Source organism: Siphateles boraxobius, unplaced genomic scaffold (genome assembly GCF_051911475.1).
Source record: "Siphateles boraxobius isolate OS27281-9 unplaced genomic scaffold, OSU_SipBor_1 119, whole genome shotgun sequence".
NCBI classification, from domain to species: domain Eukaryota; kingdom Metazoa; phylum Chordata; class Actinopteri; order Cypriniformes; family Leuciscidae; genus Siphateles; species Siphateles boraxobius.
Window position 1 is genome coordinate 2,726,721 of NW_027508721.1, and position 25,272 is coordinate 2,751,992.

At 37.4% G+C, this 25,272-nt stretch overlaps 1 protein-coding gene across 2 annotated transcripts; it reads left to right on the forward strand.

The window, feature by feature from the left end:
* The first annotated feature begins 3,272 nt into the window (after positions 1-3,272).
* Positions 3,273-25,251, forward strand: adamtsl7 (ADAMTS-like 7). Of its 2 annotated transcripts, none has more exons than XM_077204228.1 (12): positions 3,273-3,593; positions 6,045-6,228; positions 8,528-8,703; positions 9,115-9,226; positions 9,879-10,043; positions 10,481-10,610; positions 11,201-11,414; positions 13,248-13,421; positions 13,495-13,671; positions 19,255-19,434; positions 19,516-19,660; positions 20,723-25,251. In XM_077204228.1, the coding sequence occupies exons 1-12, from the start codon at positions 3,444-3,446 to the stop codon at positions 20,860-20,862; spliced, it is 1,947 nt and encodes a 648-aa protein (XP_077060343.1). In that variant the 5' UTR covers positions 3,273-3,443; the 3' UTR covers positions 20,863-25,251. The 2 variants fall into 2 exon arrangements, with proteins under 2 accessions (XP_077060343.1, XP_077060339.1); XM_077204224.1 differs by having other exon boundaries at positions 3,328-3,593; positions 9,876-10,043.
* The last annotated feature ends 21 nt before the right edge of the window (positions 25,252-25,272 follow it).

Consider the following 25,272-nt stretch of genomic DNA (forward strand, 5'->3'; position numbering starts at 1 on the left):
TTTTAAATACTCGAAACAACTTTTTGTTGGGACCTATAGCACCAAGAGAAGCTCAACTCATGTGCTTTTCAATTTTTTCCTTGTAGCTACTTGAGAATTTCAGAAGTTGTAGGTTAGGTTGACCAAGTATTTTTGCCTCCAGCATCATGAAGACGACTCCTCATCTGACATTCTGCTTTTTGCATATTAGGGAAGTATGAATATTTGTAGGGCGGGAGAGAGACAGTCTTCCAGGGTTCCCACGGCCATGGAAAACCTGAAAATAACATATTACAATTCTGATTTCTAGGCCTGGAAGTTTTACTGGGAGATGCATTGTTTTTTTTTTGTTGTGTTCCTCTCTAAAGTATTGCATCGGCTAGACATTGCTCTTTGTGAGTGCTTGCTTGAAGTAAACTCCCTCGAGGCAGTGCGATAACATCAGTCTCATCTGTCTTTTGAGAGTCTTATTGAAGATATTTGCTCCCTAATTTGTACTCTAGGATAATGTTTAAATCTGTATAAAAGTCATAGAAATACAGGAATTCACACTAAATTCCACTGCTAATGTCATAACGTGGGCTGTGATCCATATAGACAATTCTGTATTTTTAGTTTGCATTTCCATCCTCTCAACAGAGTCATTCCACCTTTAGTACTTTAGCATAACGATTTGGGGTTGTTTGATTTAGTACACTTGGGAGACATCCACTGTTATTATGTTATTTACTGTCCATACTAATCCACTGCGGGCATGTAGAATGCAGGGCTCAGAGCTGTTATTAAGTATGCTTAGTACTGACATTCCTCTCCAAATCCCCATACTTTTGGATGAGTCTCTGTCGAGTTTCCAGCTATCTGTTTCTGTCTCTTAAAAACTGTCTACGAAGGCTGTCAGAGACTTAAACGTCCTCCAAGCAGTCACTGAATAGACTTCTCTCTATTTACTATCCTGAAGGATAAGCAAATGTGACTAGTGACCACGTCACACATTATCCGCACAAACACATGTACAGATACATGTCATCTAAATCACTGCACTGCAACAGGTGTGTAGTCAACATTGTGCGGATTGGGAATGTGTCCGTTTTATGCTTGTAAATCAGAGTAATGCCCCTCTATACCTCTCCTTCCTTCTCAACCGGTGATTCATACTGTAGTTTCCCGACAAAACATTATTGCAGAACACAACAAAAAACCAACACCAGTGGTGGTCACTCAGTCTAAGTAGGTCTAATAAAGAGTAAATTTCACTACCAGTAAGTGGACTTTTGAACTTAGTAGAATTTCTTTTGAGGGTTTTAAAAAGTGCATACAACAATACTGTGCGCTTTAGAAAAAATATGCTTGGTCTTAAATCAGACTCAGTCCTAGACTTGGTATTTCATCTGAATATTTAATCCAATATTTTCCGCGCTTCACTTTGTACAAACCTTGAATTTCTGTGACGAACTCAAGCTCTTACTGTAAATTAGTATCAGATTATCTTCCATCACAACCAAACTTTGGCCTGAGATAACTGTTATGACCTCAAAATGGTCTATAGGGTACCATTATAATATTAATGCAATAAAAGGCAACTTCAGTAGAGAGTACACTTTCACGACTAAGTGTGAGTACGCTTTTAAAAAGTGCACTGTAATAATGTAAATGGTGTTTTAATAATCTTTTGTCATTCTTTAAAGTATACTTATTTTGATGTGTTGACTAACATACTAAAGGTCCGCTACTTGATTATACTTTTACCTGTAGTGTTTTATTAGATTGCATTTAATATATTTTAAATGCAGTAAATTGTAACATCATCATTATAAATGTGTAATTACAAATATGTTTGAATTCCTTGCAACTGTCGCCTCTGCCTTGCTTAGTTGAGGACACTTAATATTCAACAATATTGTCAATATTGACTGCACTGACACTGTTGGATGAGAACTGAACTGAGCTGGACGATGACATCACTGTTTTCTGCAGAACTGCTTTGAAGATGAAATTAACTAATGTAGAAATGTATGATCTTTACAATGGAACTGACTCAACAATCTGTATTGTATAAAGCGCTGTGTTAATAAAGGTGACTTGACAATACAGAGTACACACCAGAAAACAAGAAATACAGTATACTGCAACTAGAGTAAGATAAAAATACTGTATTTTGTAGTTAGTGTAGTAACATGTTTAACATGATTTTGATTTTGGGGTGAACTTTAACCAGAGAAACATAGATTTCATCGGAGACAACTGTCCCTTCATTAACTTGGTCTCAGTACCTCAAGGCTCTGCCTCTTCCAAAACATACTCACCTGTGTCCTAATTTGATTTTGCGATTAGATTTTTATGTGAACAATTTTTGCATGTGTGTTAACTGATACATATTGAGTGCTTGGGTTTCCTAAAAAAAAGAACATTTTTTGTGAAGATAAAAAAAAAAAAAAAAAAATGGAATAAAATGGACCATGTGTGAAAACAGGTGAACAAAGTTTAAAGCTTTGAAGAATGTGTCTTTGTTTAGGGAGCTGAAGTAATGTTCTGGGATTTTATACTAATAGAATCCGTTTTAATGTGTTTGCAATGAAGAAAAACTGTAAGTCGCTTTGCATTATTGACCTGGAATAAAGTAACACAAAACCACTGCCACAAGAAACATTCCTTTGCCGCGTCTGTCTGAGCTCCAGTAGTTTATGTCCGTGAAAATATTTTCTGTGAACAGAACTGACCGAATGTTTCAGTGCAAGAGTTCTGAATGTTCTCTGTGTTTTTTCCTTTAGATCTGATGTCTTGATATTCTCCTTTCCTCTACCGTTTGATGAGGTGAAGTTCATGTGACCTCCAGAAGGTGTGCAGGTCATAGAAAAACACACTTACCATCTGGACACAAGTGACATACACCCTCATTACTACAAAATTACACAGCACAAGACACACTCAAGTATGCAAAGAGACGGCTGTGGACTGCATTACAGAATGGGCCTGTTTTACATTTGTTTTCTGTTCTAGTGGCTTTTAGAAAGAGAGGGAGAGGGGTTTTTCTGTTGCTCTAATTCTCTGATTTAGTTCTGGTTAGGTCAGAATAAGCCTCCCTGAGTGTTAGAAAGAAAGATAGGGAGACTGAGTCTGTCCATCAGAAAGTGATTGTAATTCTAAGCATTTTACAGCTTCTCTCACATGCAGAGAGATTTCTTGGAAGGAATCCTTGCTGCTTATGAAAGAACAAAAAATGGGGTGAGTGGAAAGAGGAGAGGAGGGAGATGTGTGCCAGTGTGTATGTGACTCGCTGTCTGGGGGTGAGACGCACACACACACATACACACACTTAAATACCAAAGAGAGAAACCCCCTTTCACTAAAACTTTCTCTCACACAAACACACATCTCCATTCAGAGACAGCGCCACTGCAGTACTTCTCATTAAGACCAGGACATACACACACATTTACACACATACTAACTGTCTTATTCTGCTGATGGCTTGTGGGATGCAACTGTCGACCTGGAGCGGACACCAGTGGAGACTCATCCAGCATTTCCTCCAGATGACCCTTTTGCTCTCCCTCCTGTGCCCACCCACAGAGCCTGTTCCCTGGGACAACGACTTCAGCAGTGGCCCTGGAGAGGTAAGAGAACCACAGAGAATGAACAAATGATTCCAGCCTGCAGATCTAGAATGCATGCAAGTGTCTGTAACAAACAGTGTTTATGCAGAACAATATCTTATAGTGTGTTGGAATACTTAATTAGGATAAATTAAGATGTAGACATCCACATAAATCTGCATTTACAAAAATTCTAAGTATTCAGTATTTCATCTATAGTATTAAGTTCCTAAAGTTACATCAAGTTATCAATTTAATAGGTTGAAATCTACATAAATATGACTTGACTTGATAACATATGGAAATGTTCTGGTACAGTACAATAATGTGATACCATTTTCAAAAAGGTAATTTCCAAACAGTACATTGCTGCATTTTAAAATGATGCACATTTTTACAAAAATGCAATTGTTACAATGACAGTAACACAAATACTTTAAAAGTGAGTACAAGAAATACAGTACACTGTAAAACTACACAGAGTTGGCACAAAAAAAAATTTAAGTTGTGGAAAAAAATACTGTCTCTTGCAGTTCCTGTAGGAACCTGTTAACATTTTTTGAAAGTTTAATAAAAATATACAAAATAATCAAAATTTAAAATAAGTTTTAATATTTAAAAATCTTGTTAAAATATATTAGTATTTTTTATGTATTTTTCTAAATATTCAATGTTATCTATGCAGTGCAAAGGACATTTTTTAAATAGGCCTATATGTATTTTTATTTTAAAAATATTATTTACTATATAATGCTGTATTTGAAAAAAAAATCAAGAAATGAGAAAAGTATGAAATGTCTATAATATATATATATATATATATATTATAGACATTTCATACTTTTCTCATTTCTTGATTTTTTTTTCAAATACAGCATTATATAGTAAATAATATATATATATATTAACCTATTGAGAACTGTAAGAATGTGAGTAGATTACTCATAAACTCCTGAGTCCAGTATAGTAAACACTGGAGCAAACATTGATGGCTCTTGTAAAGATCCTCTTGGGGACAAAACATTGCAAAACTATCCAGTACGGATGTGTGTGTGGGGCTCTGGGGTCAGGTTTTGTCTACATCGTAGGGAAGAAATGTCCCCATAGGAATAGTAAAACCCAAAATCACCTCTACTGTGGGGATCAGTCAAAGGTCCCCATGAGGAAAATGGCTTCATAAACATACTAAATAACATATTAATAACATTGTTAAAAAAAAATGCCGAAAGGTTTATTTGAGGTTTGGGGGATAGAAAACATCATGAACTCAGAGTAAAAACAAAAGAAGTCACTGGAAAGTCCCCACTATGATAGAAAAACAAAACTTTGTGTGTTTTGGTGTTAGGAAGCAGACTTTTTCCAGTCTGTCAAGTATGATGTTCTTTAAACTAAGCCTGTTTCTTATTGTAAGTCTGACAAACTGGGAGAAAAGGTGTGTTTTTTCAGTCTTAATCAATTCCAGTTCTAGATTCTTTGGAACTAACAATAAAAGCAGTTTGTTTAAGCATTAGATAGCTTACAGTGTGAGTAATTTTGAATCATGAAATCATGTGGTCCCTGTCTCACCATAAAGTAAAAGTGTGTGTGTGTGTGTGTGTGTGTGTGTGTGTGTGTGTGTGTGTGTGTGTGTGTGTGTGTGTGTGTGTGTGTGTGTGTGTGTGTGTGTGTGTGTGTGTGTGTGTGTGTGTGTGTTTCATTATTGTGCTAAGCTAAGAGGGAATGATGATGGTTTGGATGAAAAAGTTTTAGGAAACGGTTTACGGTGAATCATTACGATTAAAGTAGCAATGTTTCCAAATCTGTAAATCACAACACAAGCAATCTCTCTCTTCATTGATCTGTTTTTTTTTCTTCTTCTGTATTTATCTTTGTTCATATGCGAGCATGGGTGAATATTGAATTTGATGTTTGCATGTTCAGTGTACTAAAACTATGAAGAAAGTGTATAAAAAAATGAAGAGCTGTATTTTTATTAACTAACTTTAACAAAGATGAATAAATAAATAAATGTATTGCTCATTATTTGTTAATGCATTAACAAATGCTAAGTAATGAGACCTTATTTTAAAGTGTTACCTAAATTTTTGTACAATATGAACTCGTGCTCATATGAACTCAAATGACTGAAAGCATTTTTACAGGCATAAATACAGCTCAATGTGAGTGCATTTTCAGTGAAAGACAGCAATGCCCTCTTGAAGAGCTACATGTTTGCCTTTTTTGATTAACTCTTGCCAGATAAGACAGCCAATGTTGATGAATTTTCTGAAATCGAATCATCTTAGCTGTTCAATTTTGATTTTAATCTTTTTATTAATACGATCTCAAGCAAACACATCTGCCCAGATAGTCTCCCACTTGAAGTGGTGAAATCCCTGTTTTCATCTGTGTGAAGTCATTACTCAGGACTGAATCTGTTCTGAAGGTTGACTCATGTGTGTATGTGTGTGTGTGTGTGTTGTTATCGTGCAGGGCTGTGAGGGTTTCCAGGTGGATGTATGTGGTGTGTGCGCAGGGGATGGGAGCTCATGTGAGCTGTTCAGTGGGACACTCTTTCTTTCTGTGCTCTCTGTTGGTTACCACAAGATCCTGGACATCCCCTCTGGAGCTCAACGAATCAAAATACAGGAAACACAGAAGACCAGGAACTACTTAGGTAATGGAACTGAATTCCTGCTGGCTCTTGTTTTTAATTTACTCAGGCTCATTATCATGGCACTTTCCTCAAACAGGGTGCAATTTAGTGTTTCGAGACATAAAACACGTTTGTGTGTGTGTGTGTGTGTGTGTGTGTGTTCTGAGAAATACATGTTTGATAAAAATAAAAAACAGCAAGGTGAGAATACAAATAAATAATCTCATTCTGTTAACTTATCAAATTTTAGCATTGGTTGTATTTGATGTGCACAAGCATTCAATCATTTTATTATAAGAGTTGACAAAATTATTAATCAAATCATTCAAATATTTGGGGGTTGGTAGTATTTTTTTTTTTTACTTTTTTACTCTCTCACCAAGGCAAAATTGACAGAATTCAATAACCAAACTGTAATATTGTGAAAATTTTAAAATGACTTTTTAAACATTTTTCTTTTAAATTTGATTTATTCCTGTGATGGCAAAGCTGAATTATCAGCATCATCACTCCAGTCTCCAATGTCACATGATCCTTCAGAAATCCGTGATACATTTTTGTTGATGAATAGAAAGTTGAAAAGAACAGCATTTATTTAAAATAGAAGTCTTTTGTAACATTAAATTTCTTCACTGTCACTTTTTTTAAATAATATTTTATTTACATTTTCAAATTAAACAAACAAACAAACAAACAAACAAACAAACAGGGCTCAGATGCAGCTATTGCCAGCTGTTTACAGTCATATTTAGTACAGCGGTAGGAGGAAAGGTTGTTAATAGGTAGGAGGAAAGGTTGAAATGTTAATGTCTGCTGTTTATAGAGCAGGAATGAATATTAGACAAACAGGTGTTCCACATGGATTCAGATAGTTCCACACCTAGCTCTTCCTTCCAAGTATCCCTAGTTTTCACAGTGTGCGCAACAATACCGTCAAATAGGCGTACAATTCTCGAAATAAGACGCTTGGAGAAAGGAGGGCTCTTACAAATATTATAAATTTCGTGCTTTAGGGGTAGATTTTTGAAAATCTTCAATTTTTGATTGGGTGTAATGCCAAACCTACAAATACAGAAAGAAATGGGAATTAGGGAGAATATATTTTCCTTTCAGCTGGTTGAATGTTGCAAATTTACCGTCAATGTACAGATTATTAACTAAAAGCAAGCCCTTTGCTTTTAGTTAAAAATAAATCAATAAATAAAACCTTCAAAATAAATAAATAAAACCTTCAAAATAAATAAATAAAACCTTACCAACCCCAAACTTTTGAACAGTAGTGTACCTAATTGGTTTATCAGTAACTACAAATCAACATTTGGTTCCAAATACAGCTTAATTTAGGCAAACGCCTGTAACCCTACTTCTGGTGCAGTATACATATTTATACATTTTGATAAACATTAATATTTAATGTTTGTTGGTGAAACAAATCATGTTTTTAAACTGTATGTAGACATGTCCCAAATTTTGGAAGCAAGCCTCATATAAAATGGAAGGTATAAATATATATACAGTCAAACCAAAGTTTATTCAGACACCTTCAACATTTCTCACATTATCGTTTATTCGCTATAGTTTAGAAAATGGTAATAAAATATGACACGAACTCAGAGTTATCAAATCAGTTGATATTTCACTGGTTTTGGCCATCCTTCTGTTAGACTGTCTCACAAATGATTTAGGTTGAATAGCTGTCAAATATTAAATTTAAGTACACAATTAGATGATACCGATTTAGGTCAACGAATTACCATGCAATGCTTTATTTTGTTCAGTCTATGGAGTAAAAATGTCGCATTAGCAATTAAAGAAAAAAACACTTAAGCAAAACACGGTCAGGTCAAAGTGTCTAAACAATTTTTGGTCCCAAATTTGTATACATTTTACTGGTAGTCCACTGTTGAAGAATTTTTGGGTATAATATATCACAGTTTACTTTATTTTGCTATCTTCACTTACATAAATGAACTACTGTATAGTGTCCTGCACCCACTATAAAAAAATATTAAAAAATTATATCTGGTGTCTGACTCATTTTCGGTTTGACTGTATATTGCTTCTTTCACTGATAATATTTAAGCATTCCAGGCCCTATTATACCCTATTCTTCAAAGTGCCATATCTTAGGGTGGTAACTGGTTTTACTTCTAACTGGTCCAATGTGGTAGACCACTGTAGACCAGTAGAATAACAGCTACCACATTCCAGGCGCCAGCGGGTGTCACCTGGTTTATCCCACTAAGTATAATATGTGTTATGGAACCATGTGTCCCTCCTCCATCCATAATCTTTTTTCCCCCGTCTCTCTTTCTTCAAGCTCTCAGGACAGAGAGTGGTGAATCAGTGATAAATGGTGACTGGGTAATCGACAGGCCAGGATATTTCTATGCCGTGGGTACTCGGCTCACATACAAACGGCCCAATGAGATACGCAGCAGAGCGGGAGAATCCATCACTGCTCCTGGCCCAACAAATCAGGAGCTGCATCTCTTTGTGAGAGACCACTCCTACTGTATGATATCACAAAACTGCCTCGATTAAAGATACATAGAAAGCGGTGCAGTGTGGAAGATAATTTACACTCTAAGAAAAGTCTGTTAAAATAAGTAACAGTATTGTGTTAATACAAAGGAATTTTCTGTATAGATTTTTTTCACAGGTGTTTTATCTGTGTTTTGTATTACACATTGCATTGTGCTGTGTTTAAGGGTTAAAGAAAATTTAATTGATAATGTTCTGCATAAAATGCCTAGTACCTTTTCGTTTTGGCTAATTTTCCTTACAGTGTTATGTATTATTTAAAAAAATGAGGAAGTTTGTTTTCATAACAAAGGCTTCTGATTAAGTCCATATGAATAGTGCGTAAGACTGTGGATTTTTTGTTTTAAACTCCATATTTTTCAGGTGATTTATCAACAGCCTAATCCAACAGTGTATTATGAATACATTCTACCCAAAGATCCCATCACTGACACTTACTCAGATGCCTATTCTTTTTCTAGTGTACTTCCTCTGGGTAAGTATTTCAATATATAATGTAAATGTTATACTAACACACGTATGGAGTACACTATAAAGGTTTTTTTTTCTAAATAAATATTTTTCATTCAGCAGGGACACATTTAACTGATCAAAAGTGAGAGTAAAGACTTTTAAATTGTTATAAAAAAATAAAGAAATGCTTTTCTCATGAACTGTTTTCAACATTGATAATAATAGGAAATGTTTCTTGAGCACCAAATCAGCATATTAGAAGGATTTCTGACGGATTATGTGACTGAAGATTGGAGTAATGGCTTCTGAAAAATTATATTATTTCATATTACTGTTTTTGCTGTATTTTTGATTACATACACAGACTTGTTGAGCAAAACATACTTTCAAAAACATTAAAAAAAATCTTTTGAACAATAGTGCACTCCAAAGAGTTTTGATTCACAAGTATAAAATCAAGATGTTAATAATCATTAAAAAAAAAATCCAAAAAAGAATCAGAAGTTTTTAGATTAATATAACCGTTTCCATGCTGTTTTGGAAATACATATAATTTTTTAAGGGTTTTTATCTGCTAGGTAAAAGGGGCATTTTATATGCTGTATTAAATAAAAAAACGCAACCATCTTTCACCTTTCTTTCTGTCTCTTTTCCCCTCTCTCATCCTCCAGTAGAGAGTCATGGAATGTTTCCTGATCCTGAGAATAGTGACGCTGAAAGCTCAATGGGTAGCCCTCATCCTAACCAAGTTCCTTTGGACCCTATAACCCCTGAACCAGTTCCTCAATACAGCTGGGTCGCCTTGAAAACAACACCCTGCAGTGCCACCTGTGGAACAGGTAGTTTTGTTGTTAGTCTACACATTAATGTGCATTTGTGGTCCTTTCTTCTTTCAATTTGGTCTGGGTAAACTAAATTGTTTCCTAAAAGATTCCTAGAATATGTGTAAGACAGACTAGAAAATAAATATTTTTGGCCTTGAGCTATATAATATAAATATATACACACTGTTGTGTTGTCTAATGAATAGCGTTCTGAATTTGAATGTAATGACACACACACACACGAACAACATTCACTCATTCCAGGCCATTGCAGAGGTTTTATAATGTCCTCACTGTTTAAAATCTAAATCAAATCCAGAGTAACCATACTTTTGTGCCTGCGAATAGAACCAAAATAGATTGGTATTCTACCAGCAGCAGACACTGAACTTGTAAGACAAAGTCTGTCCAGTCTGTCTCTGTTTAATCTGTTTGTGTGGTGTGTTTATCAGGCAGTCGTCAAGTTGTGTTCAGCTGTGTGGAAAGGGCCACTCAAACCAGTGTACCGGGGGATCTCTGTAGCTACACCAGTCCTTCTGGCCCCCAGGTAGAAGAGTGTCAATCACAGCCTTGTTCAGCCTTGTGAGTGAACATCTTTTACTGCAGACAATGGAGTCTGAAAGTGTCTAGGAAAAACACAAACCAGCACTAAAGTTAGTTCAAGATTAGTTGGTTAGTCAGTAACTAAAGTATATTATATTAATACATTTTAAATATATGTACTTAAATCACATTGGCCTAACACAAAAATGGATCTTGGTATCGTCACAACTACTTGCCAAATATACTTAGAATATTTATTACTTAATCATATTTTTCCTAATGAAGGACAATTATAAATGTACTTAAACTTTTTTGTATACTTGTCAGTCCAAGTATACTTACTTATGTATAATTTTGTATAAAAATGTGTATACACTTAAAATATGCTTATTTTTAGTTTTAAACAAAGTACACTAATAGCACACTTGAATAAACCTCTTTTTTTGTAAGGCTAGATTTGAACACAACAAATGACAAGCAGTCCTACATGCCTGCACGTCTTGGAACATCATATGGGCATTTGGACTTGATTTTCAAATGGTGCAAATGAGAAGCACATGCGAATGAAACCAATTCGTTGTCCTTCAATCAGTGTGTGTGTGTGTGTGTGTGTGTGTGTGTGTGTGTAGTTGGGATGTAGGGGAGTGGTCTGAGTGCAGTAAGACCTGTGGTCCAGGTTTCCAGTATCGTCAGGTGATTTGCCAGCAGACGCAGGGACACCATGGCAATAGCACAGTCATCGTGGCGACCAGCCTCTGCGACGACACAGAAATGCCAGAGACGAACACTGTGTGCCAGCTCAAGATCTGCAGTGAGTGGCAAATCCGCTCAGAGTGGACAGAGGTTTGTGAATGTGTCTGTGTCTAGGGGAGAGTGGGGTAAGATGAGACAGTTTTTACTTAAAGGAGTAGTTCACTTTTTAAAAAACTTTTGCTAATAATTTACTCATCCCCATGTCATCCAAGATGTCCGTGTCTTTCTTTCTTCAGTCAAAAAGAAATTAAGGTTTTTGTTGAAAACATTCTAGGATTTTTCTCCATACAATGGACTTCATTGGGTACCAAACGGTCCAAGGTCCAAATGACAGTTTCAGTGCAGCTTCAAATGGCTTTAACGATACCAGACGATCCATAAGGGTCTTATCTTGCGAAACGATCGGTCATTTCAAAAATAAATTAAAAGTTTAAGTTTTATAACAACAAATGCTCACCTTGCTGTTCTGTGATGCTCGTTAGTAAATCTCCTGTTCGAACTCGCTCATCAAAATGAACAAATCTGTTTTCGAGTCATTTCGTTCATTCAACAAACGAAATGACTCGAAAAAAGATCTGTTCATTTTGATGAACGAGTTCGAATGAAGTCCATTATATGGAGAAAAATCCTAGAATGTTTCATCAAAAACCTTAATTTCTTTTCGACTGAAGAAAGAAAGACATGGACATCTTGGATGACGAGTAACGAGTAAATTATCAGCAAAAGTTTTTTAAAAACTGAACTACACCTTTAAGTACGTGAAGCAAGAAGAAATGAGACAGGCGTTAAACTAATGCTTAATTGTGTTTCATCATCTATCATCTGGAATTAAAAGAATGCATCTATAACATATTATATAACATTGACTTGAATAAATGTGATCTCAGTTTGTCCCATAACCTCCTAATTAGGACAGTGTTGTCATTGTAAACAACAAAAAAAACGAAAGTTTAAGATATTAAAAATATGTTGTGAGAAATGATGCTTTGGCAGCTAACTGAAATAAAGTTGAAGTTGAAGTACTGAAACTAAAATATAAAAATAATGGCTAATAAATAGTAAATAAATTATACTAAATAACACCGTTCATGATTTATCTTGACCTGCCATGAAAATAATAATAATAATAAAAATCTTAATCAAAGACTGACAAAGGGTGGTTTCTGAATGTACAGTTTCTCCAGGAGTATTAGTATACTTGAGACACATTTAAAATGTATTTATTTAATAGCATTAGGAAAATATGGCTAAAGTAAAATACTTCTGGGCTCAGTATATGGTCATGTAACAAAAATTGTTGCTCATCTTACCTCGCTCTCCCCTTACACTACAGTTTAAAAGTTTGGGGTCAATAAGAAGTTTTTTTTCTTTCTTTCTTTTTTCTTTAAAAAAGTCAAATTACTTTTATTTAGCAAGTATCCTCTAAATTAATCAAAAGTGGCAGTAAAATCTTTAACATTGCTACAAAAAAAATCTATTTCAAATAAATGCTGTTCTTTTTAACTTTCTATTTATCACGTACACAAAAATATTAAGCAGCACAACTGTTTATATTGATAATAATAAATGTTTGTTAAGCACCAAATCAGCATTTTAGAATGATTTCTGAAAGATCCTGTGACACTGAAGACTGGGGTAATCATGCTTAAAATTCAGCTTTGACATCACAGAAGTGACATTTCAAAATTAAATTAAATTCACAATATTACTGTCTTTTTTGATCAAATAAATGCAGCCTTGGTGAACATAATAGACTTCTTTAAGAAAAAAACATTAAAAACATCCAAACTTTTAAACGGTAGTGTAGATGTGAAAAAGAAGAGAAGATGTAAAAGAAGAATTATACAATATACAATATAGTAGTCTTTGGAGGTCAATAGCCATCAATACAAAGTGCTCAGAGAAACCCTCTGTCTTTCTCAGTGCTCTGTGCCGTGTGGAATAGGTCAGCGCAGAAGAGAAGTCGTGTGTGTGGATAACCTGGGTGACATCGTTTCTGATGAGGAATGCAACATGGCGCTGCGCCCACAGGACCTGCAGAACTGTGACAAAGGAGTGTGTTCCAGCAGCTGGTTCTATTCTCTCTGGAGTGATAGGGTGAGAAACCGTGCGCTTTTCTTCTGTATTTCCCGGTACCACTTCTAAAACAGCTGTTTATGTCTCTCTGCAGTGCTCTGCAGACTGTGCGGAAGGAAGTCGCAGCCGGTCAGTGGTGTGTATGATGAGTCAGACCAACTCACTTCCACTGGACAACTGCGATGAGGAGGATAAACCCGACGAGCTCATGCCGTGTGACCTGGGACCCTGCTCACAGCGACTGGAATGGTACACAGGACCCTGGGGACAGGTGCATGGACACACACATGCAGTAAAGTCAACTAACTGAAAGTTTAGTTGAAGCTTTAAAATTACTAAAGCTATAACTGAAATAAAATTAAAGGTATAGAGAAACAAAAAGTAATCAAAATTATAAAAGCACACAACAAAAGTACTAAAAAAGGTAAAGTTATTTAATCTATTAACTGTCAGTGTCCCGTGGCCATACCAGTGTTTATTTCCTGTCAAATATTTTAGTAATCATTAGAAATTAGATATCATTCAAGAGCTAAAACACTCAAAATTGAAATTGTATACTTTAAAATTTAAATCCTTTTAGCCGGCTCCTCCCCTATAGTGAGCGGTGTCATGTTTCATATTTTACAAAATTTACTGCACTATTTTATAGTCAAGTCTATTTTCTAATCTTGACAAATCAAATCACATATGGTTGGAACTGTTTGACCACTGTTTTGTGATATTGTGACAGAAATGTATAAATTAACGGTTTTAGAGTTCAAAATATTTTGAAAATGATATTGCTTTTCCTTTTATGCCCCTTGGCCATGGAATGAATTGCAAAATGTACTTAAATTGAAGTCTTTGCCACCTTTGAATACTTTTAATTGTATTTTGCAATCTATTTTAAAAGAGCGTTGTAAGTGCTTTTCTCGACCCAATTTTTTTAAAGGGTAACTAAACACTAAAACAACTTTTTTTTGTTAATTATCTGTAAGTATACCGTTCGGCCGCATTTCTTGCGCCACAGCGGCCAATAGGGCATCTAGTCTCTATATGATATCTATGGGCGTGCACCTGAGATGCATCTCTTTGTATGGAACCTGCCTACGTCACCAACAACCGCTGCGTCACGAACCACCGCAAACTGAAGGGAGGGTGCATGGGATCTCATGCTTTCAAAGCTAGCTCGCTATTGCTAGTCTCTTAGGAAGATACAACTGCAGTAGCCACCGTTCAACCTGAAGAGGGCAGCACTCAGACGATTTTACACCATATATTGTAGAATTAAAACACTTTAAACCCAAATGTCAAACAATTTACTGGAATCAATGAACAGCATTTATGAAGCTCCATTCTAACAGATCATTAACTAAAAAAAGTAGTTCACCCAAAAATGAAAATGATGTCATTAATGACTCACCTTCATGTCGCTCCAAGCCCGTAAGACCTCTGTTCATCTTCAGAACACTGTTTAAGATATTTTAGATTTAGTCCGAGAGCTTTCTGTCCCTCCATTGAAAATGTATGAACGCTATACTGTCCTTGTCCAGAAAGGAAATAAAGACATCATCAAAGTAGTCCATGTTACATCAGTGGGTTAGTTAGAATGTTTTGAAGCATCGGAAATACATTTTGGTCCAAAAATAACAAAAACTACGACTTTATTCAGCATTGTATTGTCTTCCGGTTCTGTTGGGGATCCGCGTTCACGAGTCAGCAGTGACGCTGATGACGTAAGACGCTGCTGACGTGTATCTGGTGCGTCCGTGTATTCGGGTTCAAATAAATATGGCTGGGCAAAAAATGCAAGTCTTCCTCTGTGTGGAAATCCCTAGACATGTTTGTGAAGATTGTTTTGTTTCCAGCGTGCGTCTCCCTCAGACTGTAAACGAAGCTCGGGCGCACCAGACACACGTCAGCAGCGTCTTACGTCAGCAGCGTCACTGAACGCGGATCCACAACAGAACTGGAATACAATACAATGCTGAATAAAGTCCTAGTTTTTTTTTTTTTTGGACCAAAATGTATTTCCGATGCTTCAAAACATTCTAACTAACCCACTGATGTCACATGGACTACTTTGATGATGTCTTTATTTCCTTTCTGGACAAGGACAGTATACCGTTCATACATTTTCAATGGAGGGACAGAAAGCTCTCGGACTAAATCTAAAATATCTTAAACTGTGTTCTGAAGATGAACAGAGGTCTTACGGGCTTGGAGTGACATGAGGGTGAGACATTAATGACATCATTTTCATTTTTGGGTGAACTAACCCTTTAAAGTCAACATCGGTCACCATGGCAGAGAGATGCTGATGAATTCCAGGTATGTACAGTTGATTGTTTCCTATTTCACCAACATTAAAATGTGTGTGTTTTTTTAAAGCTAAATCTGATTAGTATTAACGACGATTGCCAAGTTTAATTGCTGGTGGCGGTCTTTTCATCTCGAATGCTGGAATAGTGACTTGCCGTGGAGGCCTTATTGTGAGTAATACTGATATATATATATATATATAATTTATTATGAACAAATGGCAAGCAAGTCATCATTCCCGTAGACCTATGCATCAACACTCACGCACTCGAGATGAAAAGACCGCCACAAGCAATTAAACTTGAAGTGCTTTCATTTCAGAAATAATCTGCTGAGTGTTTTCTCTAAAAAGAAATCAACCTTAGGTCTGGATTCCAAAGTAATCAAGAATTACAGCTATTTAGGTTTATTTAAAGGGATAGTTTACCCCAAAAAAGAAAATTATGTCATCATTCACTCATCCTCAAGTTATTCCCATAGGTTATTCCAAATGAATAACTTTCTTCTGCTGAGCACAAAATAAGATATTTAGAAGAATGTCAGTAATCAATCAGTTGAATCAGTTAAAAAATAACAGACAATTGTTACATCACATACAATCCGATAAAGCACCAAATGATACATAAAATATATCAAGAATAACAATTGAAAAAAAATTTTTTGAAAAAAAAAAAATTTATTAAAGGTGCTCTAAGCGATGTCGGGTGTCTCTTTCTCGGGTCTGGCCTTGACATGGCGAGGGGGCTTGCGTGTTCCAGTGACCCTGGAGAGCGATACCGTCAGGAGCTTGCTTCTGGTAGGGTCACCCTAGGCGGGCCGGTCTCCAGGGTAGGTTCCAGACAAAAAATACCCTAGCATGTCGGTATGCTGTGAGGTGGCAGCCCCACCAACCGACTATCCTGCGGAGGGCTAACAACCCACCCAGGAGAAACTCTTTTGTTACAAAACTGATCAGAGAAAGTAGCCGGACTGCCCAACATGATAACGGGTCCCAGCTTGCCCCCGACCAACGAGTACAGATTAGAGGCTGACATTTTTTCGGGAATCCCACAGGTCACGGGATTCCCGTGGGATTCCTGCAGGATGGGAGTCATCTTTGCTATTAATCACGGGATTTGGACGGTACAGGATAAATGGTTAACGGGAGCAGACGGGAGCGGGAATCAACCAATAGCAAAGACGACAAAAAAGAAAAAAGTAAATGCACCATTTTGTAGTTTCCTTTTAATACCCCTACAATGTAACGCAATTAAAAAATAACTACACAACCCAGCCGTTCCAGAAGCCATCAGTGCTTTTTGTCATGGCTTACCGCCGGTTGGAATTCAAAGAGCAGTGATGGAGGGAGCTAACAGCCGCGGAGAAGTCGATGTGGCAAAAAATGATTTACAGCGCAAAGTCAGAAGTAATGGAACTCATTATGCAAGAGCATAATTGATGAAAATCGTTAACATGTTATTAAAAAAATATATAAATGTAGACTATAAATGTATTGTTTACTCAACAAGAAATGAGTAAAATGCAGCTTTATGTGCTGTTTGGGTTTATTAAATTATTGTAGACATGGTGTGAACTATGTACTGTTTTTATTTTATTTGCTGTCTTCCATTTTCTGGAGAAAACCTAGAAACAGTGGCTCAGCAGCTGGTCTAAAACAGGATGGAGAGCAGATTAAATCAAATTCTATGTATTAACTAAACACTAATTGAAGAAAAAAATATATGGGAGCGGTACAGGAGCGGGAATCAGTTTAAACAGGAGCCGGATGGGAGTGGGAGTCAATTTACCAGGAGCGGGATGGGATGGGATTATTTTTTAAACTTTGGTCTGGGAGTGGGACGGGACAAGATTTCTTTATATGGGAGTGGGACGGGACAGGAGTGAAAATCCACTCCCGTGTCATCCTCTAGTACAGATCAACCTTCGTCACAGGACCCGAGTTGCCACATGGAATGTCCAGACACTCCTTCGCTCCGGAGCTGCCACCCTGTTGTCCCCAAGAGCTCTGCCGTTATAACATCTCCTTGGCAGGGCTCTGTGAAGTTCGATGGCACGGCAATGGCAAAACAACAGCAGGCGACCATTGCTATTTCTGGAGTGGCCCCGAAAGACGGACAGGCACTTTATGGCGTGGCTGCGAGCCAACCAGCACACCAAGACTCAGCCTCGCCTGGACTCCTCCCTACTCAGTGATCCAAACATCGCCACAGACTTCAGTTGCGCCATCCGCCGCACCTTTGAATACCTGGCTACCGACAAGGTGAACGACTGGCAGACCTTTAAGGAAAGTATCATCCAGTCAGCTCACAATGTCTTTGGATGCTTTCGACCTTCCCCGAAAAAGCCTTGGATATCGGAGAGAACATTCAACATCATCGACCGGCGGTGTGAGGCCCGGATCCGAGGTGACATGACGGAGTATCAGCGACTGAACCGCCAGCGCAATGTGGCAATAGCCGAAGATAGCGAGAAGTTCTGGCAAGCTGAAGCTAAACCCCTAGAGTCCGCGGACAATAACAACAATATGAGCAGTGTCTTCAGTCTGTTGCGCCAAGCCCATAATGGCCCACGCATCAAGACAGCCCTGGTAAAAGATTCCGGTTGCAATCTTATAGCAACTGAAGCAAACTGCCTTGAACACTGGAAAGAACACTTCAGTCTCCTTCTGCAGCACGGTACCTCTCCTGCTGATACCTCCATCATATCAGCCGCCAATGCTGCAGCCCTTAGTGCTGTCTGCAATACAGACTCTGTCAAACCTGAGGAAGTCAGAGCCGCTCTGGAAAAACTTAACAACAGGAAAGCCCCCAGCATCTGTGCAATAACCGCTGAGATGCTAAAATCCGGGGGTGAAACCATCGTCGAGTGGCTTACCCACATATTCAATGAGGTGTGGGAGACAGGTAGGCTTCCCAGCGACTGGACCAGAGGAGTCATCTTGCCCTTCAGGAAACGCAAAGGTGACAGGCTAGTCTGCGGCAATCACAGAGGCATTACCCTTCTTTCCATCCCCGGCAAGCTCTTTACCAGGATCTTGCTCACTCGTGCTCTCCCAGCCATCAGAAGCAGCCGCCGTCCCCAGCAGGCTGGCTTCATGCCTAATCGCTCCAGAACAGACCAAATCTCCACCGTTCGCTTGCTGATAGAGAAGACCTATGAATTCTGTAAAGATCGTTATCTTTGCATCGGGTTCATGGATCTGAAGGCTGCCTTTGACACCGTTTGCCACACTTCACTATGAAGTATCCTGACCGCCCTCTGAGCAGCACCCAAGGTCGTTGCCCTGTTCAAGCTGCTTTATATTTTTTTTACAGTATGTTTAGGGGACAGGCAGCTAGCGGATAGTAAGGAATGTTTGCTGTATGTGACAAAAATGTTTTGGCCTAAAAAACACGTGACATCGCTTGAGCACCTTTAAAAGAGCTGACTCATCGTTAGTATTTGGAATTGAGCTCCACTAGTAAGAAACTCAGTGTTTTTGATTCACTAAAAAAACCCAGATCAAATACTGAAACCCTGTTTGCTTATTTGTGTGTATGTGTGTGTGTCACAGTGCTCGTCTGAATGTGGCAATGGTACCCAGAGTCGAGGTGTGGTCTGTGTTGTCCAAAATAATGTCCAATTAGAAGTCACCTCAGATGAGCGCTGCTCTCATCTTCCCCGTCCTCCGAGTGGACAGACCTGCTATTTGAAGAGTTGTGGTGCGCAGTGGTACATGACGGAGTGGAGCTCGGTTAGTTCCTCACACACAGTGCAACTTCAACCAAGCTGTTTCAATCAACTTGTTTAACAAGAATGTTTTCAACTACCTCAGTGTTCTCGTTCCTGCGACGGAGGCTTTCGAGTGAGGGCGGTACGTTGTTTGCAAGATGAACTGACCACAAGCCATGACTGTGATCCTGCCCTTGAACCTGCAAATCAAGAGAATTGTAACACACACACCTGCACGCCACAGATTGGTATGATTTTCTTCAGCTGTCACTTTCTTCATTTAAAATTATGTCTTTGTACTTCATCTAGTATTGTTGAACAGGTCGCTCACCTTAAATGACAATTCTGCCATCTAATCACCCAAATCAAGGCTGGGTATCGATACAGATTTCCCAATCTAATTCACAAGCTCTTGAATCGATTTGAATCTATTCCGAATAATTTATTTCTTCCGTTTTATTACATATTCATTCTTATTTCATAAATAAACAAATTTCTCTCTGCTAATGCTGTGATCAGTGTTTCAGACTCTTTTTAAACTTGTCTGTTTGACAGTGTTGTTATTGTTACCTAAAGATAAAACTATTAAAATCATTTTTGTTAATTGAAAGCTGGTAATGTATTAAAATAAAGTATAAATGTTAGATGAAGAAAATTACAAAAATGTTGCCTTACTAACTAATTGATATAAATGCGTACATTTAAGTTGATGTACTAAAATTACCAAATCTAAAACTGAAATGAAATGTAACATTTATATATAAATAAAAAAACTAATAAAAACGGAAAAAAAAGCACGTAATAGAATTACTAAAACCTTTCATAAAATTGCTGCAAGCTCGCATCCAGATCTGCCTCCATCCAATCAACAACCGATGAATAGAACAGTCTCACCTTAGTTTTTTCCCTCTGATAATCCATTTCATATAGCTGTTCATCACAATACAGAAAAGATCGGTTTAACTTTAGGGTGTGACTTGAGTTTAGGGTTAACATCAGTATTGTGAAATTAATCACGATTAATCAAAATCTATATTTTTACCCAGCCCTTTCCCAACCCATATTTTCCTTCTTCCATGGAACATTAAAGGAGATCTTAAGCTAAGTGTTAAATTGCTCTTTTCCATATGATGTATTAAACTAAATGAAGACTGTAGCTATCAAACTCCAGAAAATGAAAAAGAAATTTGTAAATTATGTTGTACTTGATGGAGAAAAAACCATATAGGTTAGGAATGATCATGATGACAGAACTTTCATTTTTGTGTGAACTGTACCTTTAAGATGTTTCTCTTTGTCTCTGTCTGTAGACGAGTCCTGCCGGGATTTGTACTATAACTGTGTGGTGGTGGTCCAGGCTCGTTTGTGTGTGTACTCATACTACCGCACCACATGTTGTGCATCATGCTCTCGGGTCATTCAGAGAGACACACTGCATAGAATCAGGTGATCCGGTCAGCTTCTTGGGATGTGACATCACCGCTCGCCTTTCCTTGAATTATAATGTCCTTGTCTCATCATGACATCATCGCCCACCTGTTTTCAGCTGGTTCTGACCCTGAGATGACATCACTGTTCATCACCTCTCTGTCTTTTACTTCAAAAGACTTTAAGTATACATTCACTGCCTTTCTTTTTTAAAACACAAAATGAGAATGCTCTATGAGCCATTGAATATTTATTGCAAATAAAAACAACTGAGTCTGTTTTACTTCATTTATCATGTTCAGTAATGTCTAAAAATTAACAATGACTGATTTCAAATTAATCTTCATATTTAAATGTTAATTTATGACTATTAACCTCTAAAGAACATCTTTATTATCTAAATATAACATCTAAAACTTTGCTTCTCTGCCATTGTAGAGGGGTCCTTGTATTTTTCATAATTTAAAGAGAGGTCCACATGCAATATTAATCAAGGTTTCTTGCTCCAAAATTAGTTTAGTTTTCAAAACCATTTTCACCTTGTTTTTGATCCTGAGTTTTAAAGTTCCAATGAAATGGAAGTAGCGACAGATCTTCCGAATTGTGACGTACGTTTGAGTGAAGAGAAAAAACTTGGTCCTGCATGTACATCGGTTGATGACTCGATTTTGAGATGTGTGCATTGCACTCAAAAGTGGAGGCAGATGAACACAAGCTGGAAGGGGCGGGTTTAAGCAGACTAAATGATTGGAGAAGCCTTATCACCAGAGAGAAGTCTATTGTTTATACAGTGAACAAAATTATAAACGCAACACTTTTGTTTTTGCCCCCATTTTTCATGCGCTGAACTCAAAGATCTAAGAATTTTTCTATGTATACTCAAGCCCTATTTCTCTCAATTACAGTTCACAAATCTGTCTAAATCCGTGTTAGTGAGCACTTCTCCTTTGCCAAGATAATTCATCCACCTCACAGGCGGGGCATCTGGTGTGACCACCATTTGCCTCATGCAGTTCAACACATCTCCTTCGCAATGAGTTGATCAGGTTGTTGATTGTGGCCTATGGAATGGTTGGTCCACTCCTCTTCAATGGCTGTACGAAGTTGCTGGATATTGGCAGGACCTGGAACACGCTCTTGTATACGCAGATCCAGAGCATCCCAAACATGCTCAATGGGTGACATGTCCAGTGAGTATGCTGGTCATTCAAGAACTGGGATGTTTTCAGCTTCCAGAAATTGTGTACAGATCCTTGCAACATGGGGTTGTGCATTATCATGCTGCAACATGAGGTGATGGTCGTGGATGAATGGCACAACAATGGGCCTCAGGATCTCGTCACGGTATCTCTGTGCATTCAAAATTCAAATTCAAAAATGCACCTGTGTTCGTTGTCCATAACATACGCCTGCCCATACCATAACCCCACCGGCACCATGGGCCACTCGATCCACAACGTTGACATCAGCAAACCGCTCACCCACACAACGCCATACACGCTGTCTGCCACATGCCCTGTACAGTGAAAACCGGGATTCATCCGTGAAGAGAACACCTCTCCAAAGTGCCAGACGCCATCGAATGTGAGCATTTGTCCACTCAAGTCGGTTACGACGACGAACTGCAGTCAGGTCGAGACCCCGATGAGGACGACGAGCATGCAGAGACGGTTTCTGACAGTTTGTGCAGAAATTCTTTGGTTATGCAAACCGATTGTTGCAGCAGCTGTCCGGGTGGCTGGTCTCAGACGATCTTGGAGGTGAAGATGCTGGATGTGGAGGACCTGGGCTGGTGTGGTTACACGTGGTCTGCGGTTGTGAGGCCGGTTAGATGTACTTCCAAATTCTCTGAAACCCCTTTGGAGACGGATAATGGTAGAGAAATGAACATTCAATTCAAGGGCAACAGCTCTGGTGGACATTCCTGCAGTCAGCATGCCAATTGCACGCTCCCTCAAAACTTGCGACATCTGTGGCATTGTGCTGTGTGATAAAACTGCACATTTTGGAGTGGCCTTTTATTGTGGCCAGCCTAAGGCACACCTGTGCAATAATCATAATGTCTAATCAGCATCTTGATATGCCACACATGAGGTGGATGGATTATCTAGGCAAAGAAGTGCTCATTAACACAGATTTAGATTTGTGAACAATATTTGAGAGAAATAGGCCTTTTGTGTAAATAGAAAAAGTCTTAGATCTTTGAGTTCAGCTCATGAAAAATGGGGGCAAAAACAAAAGTGTTGCGTTTATAATCGTTCAGTGTTTATACCAGAAGATTGAGTTATAAGACTTTAATTAAACATAAGGTCAACACTTTTTTTTATTTTTATTAAACATGCACAGATGAGTTATTTACAAATAGTTTTATAACATGCATTTGAAAATAAACTGGGTGAAATTTCATTTCATGCAGGCTTAAAAGGATTGTTTTAGCTACTGTACATTTAAGACTTCTATGCGAACACTTGGTGTGTGAAATGAAACAAGGCTTATGTTGTTAGCTGAATTCCGACAAATTGTCTTTTTGGACTGGGGAGGTTTTGAGTTTTGATTCAAAAGATCAAAGATAATGTGATTTGTCCTGATATGACCCCTTGAAGAGGTCACTTCAGTATGAGTAGAACAGACTAGCCAGAAATGCACATATGCTTCAGAATGACCCTCTCACTCTGAAAAATGGACAATAAAATAAAAAATTAACCTAATGATAAAGGTGAATTCTAAAATAAAGGAAAGACATCTTTTCCTTCAGTGAGACACTCTATTTCCTAAAAGATGTACAAAAACTAAACAGGAGTCAAACAAGTACATAAAATGCTCTGAAAATGCTGTATATTCACAGGGGTGTCTAAAATGTGGGAATGGGAGTAGAATGAACCTGTACTTCCTTGTTAGACAAAGTCCATTATGAATGAAATTGTTGTTATTAACTCATTAATAACATTATGGTATTTATGGGAAAACATCCCATAAGTGCCATATTTCAATATAAGAAACAAACTTCCAGTGACAATATTAATATAAATAATAATATTCATTTGTGCAATAAAAAAACATTCTTAAAATATCATCTTAATCTTGGCATTCAAAATTAAATTCGCATACTAACTCTAATTTATCATGAAAAAAAAACCTAAGCAAACATAAAATGTTAGAGTAGGACCAAAAAATTTTCATCCTATCACTGCATTCAGATAAGATTTCCTACCTGCCTGTCAAAACACCTCCACGCACCCTGCTCGCGCACACATCACACATCATCAGCATGTTCCGTATGGGAATGCATGCGTTGTCAGACAGACGTCAGTCATCGAGCGGCGCAAACGAACAGCAGCAGTTTTCCTGAATCAAAACAATGAGCTTATGCTATGATCCCGCCATGTCGTAACGGTTCTACCGTAACCGCTCTAATCGGTTTTATGCATTTGTGTGTCAACCAATGCCAAAATGAATCTGCAGCAGTCAGTTGGTACAAGTCATTGCTGGTTAATTTTAGTTAATGCATAACTAATGTTAACTAATGTCACCTTATTGTACAGTAACCATTTTTCCTAATACAAAATATTATTGAATTTAAAAACATTTCTATTTGTTTGTATATGTAAAAAATGTCAATGTAATTGTGTAACTATAGAGTCGCAGTCATAGAACAGTGTATCAGAAATAAAAAGCTGTTTATAGAACACTCATCCACCCTACTAATTTCACGTTCAATTTGTTTGAATATAGAATTTCATGATGCACATTGTTTTAAAGAAGCTTTAAAGAGAAAAAAAGGCCCTTATGCTTCCTTGGGAAGAACCAAGACTCTGGGGAAGACTGCTTCTTCAGGTTCTCATATTTAAATGTATACAGCAACATAAAGCATTTCCAGCCCTGTCCTGAATCTGTGTTTAGAAGTAGACAAATTGTGAAATTATCTCCCAAATTTGTTGGTTTTTTAAATTAATTTAAACTGTACATAAAATCCTTAAAAACTCTGAAAGGTCCTAACACAAAAAATATAGGATACCCTAAAACACTTCCCAACTGAGGTAAATAGCTGAACAAAGACTGAATTCTCCGCTTATGTTATAATTTCTTACCGTTTATTTACTTGAATTTATTTATTTGAATGTTTCTTTTTCCAAAACATCCTTATTTTATTACTAAGACTACATTTATATTCCTGTTTGTTTTAAGAGCTGCTCCCTCTGGCTATATTTTCTCTGTATCCTATTCTGAAGAGATGAATTTTATGCAGCCATGTTTGTCTGTAAATCTTGATATTTTCAATAAAAAAGAAAGTTTAGAAGTAGATAAATGCTGCCCTCTCGTGGAATATCAGAGCAAGAGGAAAATGGACACTTCTGTACCTTACCCAGTATATTATGTTATTCAATCTGACTGAATAAATTCATAAAATTAATCTAATGGTTTGTTTTACTTA